The sequence below is a fragment of the Papilio polytes genome, unplaced genomic scaffold, assembly GCF_000836215.1.
Source record: "Papilio polytes unplaced genomic scaffold, Ppol_1.0 DF822289.1, whole genome shotgun sequence".
Taxonomy (NCBI): domain Eukaryota; kingdom Metazoa; phylum Arthropoda; class Insecta; order Lepidoptera; family Papilionidae; genus Papilio; species Papilio polytes.
This window is the reverse complement of record NW_013526915.1, coordinates 288,900-297,631: the sequence shown is the minus strand read 5'-3', so window position 1 is coordinate 297,631 and position 8,732 is coordinate 288,900. Positions and strand designations below refer to the sequence as shown.

At 35.0% G+C, this 8,732-nt stretch overlaps 1 protein-coding gene across 1 annotated transcript in view; it reads right to left on the bottom strand.

Annotated features, from left to right (window-relative positions):
* Window positions 1–7,946, bottom strand: part of LOC106106168 (protein held out wings) — a gene marked incomplete at its 3' end in the record, with an annotated part of 58,696 nt that extends 50,750 nt beyond the window's left edge. The window contains exon 1 of the mRNA XM_013286715.1: window positions 7,625–7,946. Within this exon, the coding sequence (XP_013142169.1) occupies window positions 7,625–7,751 (127 nt within the window). The remainder of the gene's footprint in view (window positions 1–7,624) is intronic.
* Between the last annotated feature and the right edge of the window lie 786 nt (window positions 7,947–8,732).

The window sequence follows — 8,732 nt, the reverse complement described above, 5'->3', positions numbered from 1 at the left end:
ATTCGTATTTAAAAATGTATTCCCACATTTTAGTTCTCCGAAGGAACGTTTCGAGATTGTTTTGAAGACTTTTCCATATGCTTTCCTGTTCCAAAACGCAACGTCTGTTTATTTTAAATGTATGTAAACATTCTAAAATTAAATACTAATCGGTAGAATAATAAGGAAATCTGTATTAAATCGTTCATATTTGTTTACAAAAAAAAAGTTTTTAAAGGAAATGTTGAAAAATTTTGCTATTTTCTTCCATGATCCAAAAATTTTGCAAAGGAAGCAAATTGAACTAAACTTCTTAAGACAAAAGACAAACAAGAAACAAAAGACGAATATTGCATTCAAAATAAAGAATTAAACATGGCGGCTTTCAATTCCTATTTCCTTAAAAAAATGTATTTTTAGTACTTAGTAGTTAAAGCTTATTTATGTTTTGTTTTACGCAGGCCTTAAATGCAGATGTTCATAGCAAGACGGCATTAAGTGGATTTATCGTATTAAGGTTGCGTTAATCAATTGAGTGGGAACCGTTTGAATACCCAGTTAGTCTACCCACTCTGGCGCCAGTGGCAGTAACTAAAACCTTTTTTGTGTAAACAAGAAGATTTATTCATCTATTGTGCTATTTGGGTCAATGATTTTACATCGTTCCATTCAATACATTCGGAATGATGGAATCTTGTGTCGCTGGCAACATTTATTGGCGAGTTCGGAGGTCGATTATTGCCAGGAATGGAAAATTAAAAAGTTTAACTTGTGTAGTTAGTAACTTAGGAGACGTCGTGACTAATATTGCAGACACGCTTCAGTTGGTTTAGGCATGTTGAAAGGATGAATGAAGTAAGAGCTAATGTTGCAGAAGCGAATGTTAGACTTGGTAGCACACGCCCTAGACCGAAACGAATTTATATTTAGATTGATGGTATGTCCCTAAACCACCTTGGACACGGATTCTCTCAATATCTCCTACGTGGTTAATCTCAACCGTGCTAAAATATATAAATAACCTTCATGGAGTCTTGTACGTTGCCAGTAACCCCTTTAAATAAATTACATATGCAGTTTTTACTGCGCTTTGTGCTTTAATGCCTTTCCTAGTACGAGTAATAGATGTTTTTAATATAACCAATGTTAAAAACAAGGTACTTGTAGTTCTACACACCACTAAATATTCAACTATGCTAAGCGATGTTTACTCAAGTCCTTTAGAGCCTTGAAATCTATTCCTTCTTTGTCTCGATCTATAAATATGTAACCGTAAACGACTATTTTAATGTTCTCAATCAAGGTACGTTTGTCTAAATCAACGCAATAAGGACAGTGCAGGCTTTATACTTCATTAATTATACACACAAACTAGTTCTGTAATGAAAGTCTTGATGCAGTTTGTATCTGCATTGCAATGGGTTGGGTCACATGCATTAAATAGAAATATGACGCGGCTTTATAAACATTAATACAATGCGTTATTTTATAACATCCATGCAAGAACTCCAGTAACAATTTTGTTGCAAATAAAAATTTCTGTTCTACATTTTTCAAGAATTGAAATCAAATTATCTAAAAATTATAAACCATATCTGTGTAGGTGTCCGCAACATAGAGTGGTAATGTAAAAGTGGTCGTGGCGCCGGTTTCGCTCCTACGAGACCTCGAAGTCACACCCACGAGGCTTTGGGCAGGTTCCCTTGTACCGCCAGCTATCGATTTTCATTTCAAATTACTAAGCTGCCTACGCGCCTTTCCTGCGAGCGTGCATTCTTCATACGTTCAAGTACATCGACCGATGGTCACTCGAATTCGATGGCATTCGTTATAAAAAAGATAGTGAATCTCACCATCATACATCGATAAAATTAAATATAAGGATCGTAAATAATGGTGAATTTATGTCTTGTTTTTGCTTATCGTATTCCTTGACATGTGCTTGTAGTAATGGTAAATTAAACGACCGTCATATTCATAGAAACGATCGCTTGTTAGTTAAGCGATCACATCACATCGTTTGAGATCGACCACAGATACTTGTAAGAGCGGTGTCGTGGGAACGGGCCGAAGAATGGGCGCTCGCTCGTACCAGTTTTCTAAAGATGTAGTGCATCGGCTTATCTAGGTCGGTGCGATAATGAAATCTGACTCAATGTTTGCTTTCCGAAACAAAGAAGGTATTCAAGCAGACATTGTTTCCGCAGGTCGCAGTTTTTTTTGCAAAAAACGAATAAGGTTGCGACCTTTTTTGTACCCCGTGACGCATCTACAGACTATATTTGGGTTGTGATCCGGCTTGTGTTTTATATAATTTGTTGTCATATCGTTTTAATTAGCAGCCCACATATTGTTACGTGTAGGTACTGGAACAGCCTCGGTAGTTACACCTCCACGCTACCCACGACTACCCTCATTTGGTCATCGACGTGGGCGCCCTTGCCTAATCGTGAACTAAACAGTCTTATAATGACCCTGCTAAGACTCACTTTTGCCGGAGGGTCGCTCCAGCCACATTGAAGGCTGCTGCCCACACTAAAATATATCATAATTGCAAAATACTTTTTGTATATCCCAGTAGCATTTAACCACAAGGTTAGTGCTACTTCGATGAAGGTGGAAAGTGATTGAATGACCACAATTCATTACGATAAATATTATAACATATAATAATAGGGAAAGTTGTTTTTAAGGACGTAATTATTGTTAGTATTGAGAAAGTACTCTTCGATAATTTTACTCCTAAAGGGATAGATAAGAGGCGAAGAATATTTATCACATGACGTTATACACACACTTGTTGACCTTATCCCCTCCAAGATCGGTCACTAAGGGCAATATTATACGCAAAATATGAATGTGCAGAAAGCGAGATGAATCTTTTATAAAGGAATATGTTTCGTTCATATATTTAGTTTATCATGAAACTAAACACATGTGTCTTTGTTGTTATAAACTGATTTTACGATACAATTACGAATTCCTAATGTAAAAATAATGAAGAAATCTTGTTAAAAGGCTGTTAAACTTAGCCTTATCTGATATCACAATGTAATCTGGATGATGGGTTTGTTTAACGCACAAGATAAAATTTATCAGAAAATCTGATATTTCATACCTCGAATTATCAGCAAAATCTATAACAATTTAATAATCTGAATGACTTCGCACTGATGTCCCTTTATCTTGTAATTGTCGATTCATGTCATGTTTTATCAATACGATTTATGTTTTGATTGATTTGTATATTTGTTTATCTTCGGCGCCACATTGTTAACTAGTTAATGATTAGTATCTCTTCGAAATGCAAACAACCGAATGCAGTGATTGTAAACAACGAGAGATGAACTCTTAAAATAATAATAGTATATTTTTGTGTTGCAATATACACTAGCATTATTGAGATGAATACATCTTGTTTTAAAATTATTAAAACGAGTAGCTATTTCAGAACAGCACAATGCTTTATCGATACCGATGCTTCTTTATGTAAAAAATACATATTAACTTAGATACTAACAAAAATATATCCTTGTATCCCTACAGGCTTCGTTAATACGCTCAGTTCCCGTTTGAAATCGATTAATACAACCACAAAAATGCAGAATTTATTGATGTTCGTTCTTCAAACACAATCTTGTTTAAAACATTGTATTATAAAATGCTAAATGGCATCATATTGTCATAGGTAGGTGTCACTAACTGTCAGGTAAACGTCCGCCTTGTATCGTCGGTAAGAAAAGCGGCAAAAAATATCTTGGACGTGAGATTCAACGACACAAAAAATGTTTAGACTTTTACAACACACAAAGATTTCTGTTTATATCAATATGTTTTCATATGAATATAAGAGAACAGAACGGAACAGATCAAATTATGAAATATCCTAGATTAAAAAAAAAATCCAATAATAAACAGTGATGTAATGCGATACGCAGCCTGTCGCTTGTCAGCACGCTGTCGATATTTTCGTCAAGTCGCTCCCACTGGACCGGCAACATGTCAAATAAACCATAAAACCATCTAACGCGGACGCTCGTAACTCTTACCAGATACAACTACCAGTACCAATTTAACAGAAAGATACATGTAACACAACAGATAAAAACTAAAAAAAAGTTGGCTAGTTCAAATAAGTTTTAAATAACATCGACTTTAACAATCAAAGGCAATTTTGTAGATATATGACCCAAACCAAGAATTTAACCCCTGATCTTATCGTATTGTCGATTGTCATTTAGACTCCTTTTCTATGTACCTATCTCAAAAATTATCCTTAAAACATGTACTAATATGTTGTTTCCTTAATCATTGTCCCGATTCAACGAACACGTAAATAAGGTTAGTTAATGGAATTCTAGTAACATAAGGGCATTTCCCAATAAACCAATTGTGGGAATTATGACTCAAGCGACGACATACCAAAATTTAATTAATGACATGCATTCTCAAACACAAGAGCTCTTTAAATGTTAAACTGACAAGTTTTCGTGATGTAACGTAAATATGTAGAGTGGACATTTGAAATATCTCAAGCAATAGATAATCTACATAAAGATGTTACCTAAACCGTTTAACAAGATTAAGTAGGGTATGTAAATATTGCAAACATTGAGTATTTATATTGACTTTTTTGCAGATCTTACTTAGAGAGAGAGGAGAGATAGAATTTTAGTTTATAGAATTGTTTTAAAAATGTTCCTAGCAAAGGCTAAAAATATGTTTGTTATTAAAAGCTATAATGTACTTTTGCATATATTTTTATTATAATTTTTTTGTGTACTTATCTAAGACTAGCTTTCGCCCGCGACTCCGTCCGTGTGGAACTAAAAAGCAAGTAATCTATGTGTTTTTTCAGACTATGGTCTACATCTATGCCAAATTTCATCGTGATCCGTTCAGCAGTTTAGGCTACAAACTCTAACAAACATCCATCCATCTAAACTTTCGCATTTATAATAGTATGATCTAGAGAAGCGAACTCTGTCACCATGATAGTTACTACAATAGAGTGTTCAATCATGTTTTATTTTATTTGCCAGAGTAACAAGGTACCAGTTTGACTAGGCCGTAACCAATCATACCAGAGTCGAGTACAGACGTGTTTCGTAACTAATTTAAATGCGAGTAAATATTGAACAATATGCGAACATTCTCGAGGACGCTATCAACGTTTTCCAAACAGAATATTAACTATAGAAAAATAAATAAGAAACTTTCGCTTGCGACTTCGTCCGCGTGGAATGAAAAAAAAAACAAAAGTGAGTAGCATATGTGTTCTTCCAAACTAACCTCTACATCTTATCAAACTTCATTAAAATCCGTGCAGCAGTTTAGGCTACAAAATCTAACAAACATCCATAAAATTATAATGTTAATATTAGTATGAAAGTATGATCATAAATAACAGTATTCTTTTTTTAAACACAGAACAGATACATAACAAAATACCAAATAAGATACTCCCTTCTAAAGTAATTATTGATATTGTTGATATTTTAGGGTTGCCACAAAAATGCGGGATTAATAATTAGATTGATGTTTAAAACGCGGATCACCCCTATTACAGTTATTACATTTATAAGGGTCCTATAAAATAACAAATAAACTTTTTTAATAAGAGGAGGGGGCAAACGAGTAGCAAAGCCAGAGGACCTGCTGCGGTACCGGTCTTTGAGAAGTAGATACGTTTCTTGAAGGGTGCCAAGTCCAATAATTTGAAAAAAATATGTGCTTAGGAAATAATAATGGAGTTACCAGTGAGTTGAATTTTAATGCATGATGTCAAAGGAAAAGATAAAAGATAAAAGTTCAGATGTTAAACATTTGACGAAAACGTTTCATAGCCATGTAAAACCCGTAACACACGCGGTGCGAAACTGCAGTTAAAACTGAAGGTGTGTATCTGGTTTTACTTACCGGGAATATAATAAGCTAATGACTCTAATTGTGGCACTTTCAGTTAATTTGTTATTCACAATAATATGAAATTCCGAGTAAGAATACTAACCGAATCGCAAAGCACTCAATGGAATGGCCAAGGCACATACAGGAGACAACTGACATCCATATTATGTGGCCAGATCTTATAATTGGACACTCCACAATGTGTCCTATACTATATTTATTTCTTAAATTACATACTTGCTTAACCCACATGATTTTCCTACCATCTATAACCTGTACTACAATTATAAAGAGAAATATATGTGTTTTTGGATTTATTAAAAAAACTAAAAAAACTACTAGGCTGATTTCAAAAATTATTTCATCATTAAAAAGCTACGATATCGCCGAGTAACATAGGCTATATTTTTTACGTGGACGAAGTCGCGAGCAACAGCTAGTAAAAATAAAAAACTTATCTAGAGAATATTATGGCAAGCCCATTTCGGAGTAACGGTGTTAAAATTCTCGAATCGTTCCGGCAAAACTGACAGTAAATCGCTGCTGTATGACATGAAGTGTGAGCTCAACCTCGCTTGGGTTAGAGACGTGACATGACTTGATAATGAGAATGTACGTTTAGAAATCCTTATGCTTCTCTCCTTTGTTTAAGCGTTTTAAATAATGTGTAATTCTTATTATACGTTTCATCAAACCTTTTAATTCCTTAAAAACATTGTAAGCAAAGGCAATGGAATAAATAAGCATTTTTAGTTAATTCTATATTTGTACAGAATTATTTAAGGAATGTAATTATCCACAGAACCTCAAAATTGTCAACACATTTTATTAGAGACATCGAAAATACATGCAGTAACATTCTTATCTGAAATATTTACCGCAGTATTTGTTTATACTAGCAGGAAATATAAAGATACTTATTTAATACAAATTAATTTAATTCCAATTTAACAAACATATATTTACCCCTAAGTACAAAGATGTGTAAAATAATTTAGGATAAATGAATGTAATTTAAAATAATAATTTATTAATGCATCATTAATCGATTAACATGTAAACAATGTGTCAGGTCGAAGTAGGTAGGTAGTCAGTCGGCGTTGAGCGTTCGGTAGCAGCGATAAGGAGTATGTACAGTACGTACATGTCGCTGGCGAGGCGGCCTGGTTGCGACCGGTCATAAAACAAGGCTGCGCTGCGGCGAGCTGCGTACAAATCTTGTATGACTGAAAACGGTCGATGACTACGGTACCTACAATGAGTGGCGACATTCCGGCCACCCGCGGAATGTGCCGCGGCCCTACGAACAGGTTCAGGACTTGCGGTCCTTCTCTTTACGCGCCCTCATTCCATTGGACGGACACAATTCGTTCTAGTGATCACTAAACAAACATTCGTCTCCGACAGCTGTCCGATACCGCTCTAAAATGAACACTAAACCCGTTTACCGCGTTCATTTCACCGATCTCTTTCACGGCGACTATTTAACGAATGTCTGTAAATCACCGACGGGACGTTCTGCTTTACTTCGCTTTTCGAAACGAAGGATCGCATTACAAACACCACTGGACCATAACTCGGCGGGGCGAAGACAAAAATAAACTTAATATCGTGTGCGTTGTAGCATTTGTCGACGCACCAATTTACGATCGTCTCGGTGACAAGAATCCGCAATAGACTCGGCCGGTACATGCGCATCGCGGCGTATTTAATGTAGCTTAATTAGACTATAACCTACCTTCGTCCAGAAGTCGCTCCATGTGCATGAAAACATTTGGGAACGCAGCCAGTTGCTTCCTGTCTTTGAGCAACTGAGCTAAGTAGTCCGCTATACTTTGCGTCGAAGGACTGTTACTATCACACATTTTGATTATTATTTTGTAACTTTGACACGTTAAATGTTTCTTTAGACACGTTCAATAAGCGATTGTACTTTAGTTACTGGTTATTGTTATTAATGTGAGATATCTATGTTAGAAAAGTTAACTTCACTACCACACACATCGACGTTTCGGTCACCACTAAATGACGAAGTTGACCGAAGTGAAGTTGTGGGTGAATATAGCGCTGCGCTTGCGATGTTGTCGAATGGATTTTTTCAAGCGCGTGCGGCTGCCGTTCGCTGTGTAGGCGTAATAATAACCTCTGGTTGTCTCGCTCGCACTCGACTGCAAACATTACCTGTCCCTTTCAAATGCACGAGATTGTCTGCAAAAGTGTCGCCATCTAGACGCCATGCTGATAACTATTACAACTAACTAATAATTACGATGATAAAATAAGTAACCTGTGTTAGCTTACATTGTAACTTAACATGAATAAATTAGTTACAACTAAATAAAGATAAGCATTATGTATGTAGTACTATGCACTAAGATAAATAAGACATTAGTATTTAGGTGTCTTATTAGTCTATAACAAGCTAAAATCCAATAGGACTTCAATATTTGTATTAAATTAAAAAAAAACCTTTATATGCCAATACCTTTTTCTATTTAATTATACCTACTATTTATTTTTCCATTACAAAAGGTATTCTCGTTCCATACCATCGAACAATAACTATTTCCTTGATTGTTATTTAATCTATCATTGGTTATACATATTATATTAAATATAGTTTTGTTTTAAATTACGAGCGTGAGGTAGGTCTTATATAATCTATAATTCTATAATAATATAAAGATTTGGATTTGTGTATATATTAAAAAAAACTTCCGATTTCTTCCGAAAGCTGTTATTACTAACATTGGCTTTTTGGCAATTTTTTTTCAATTCCACACCGACGAAGTCGCGAGCAACAGCTAGTCTATAATATTTTAAATGAAAAATAGAACAGCAATTTC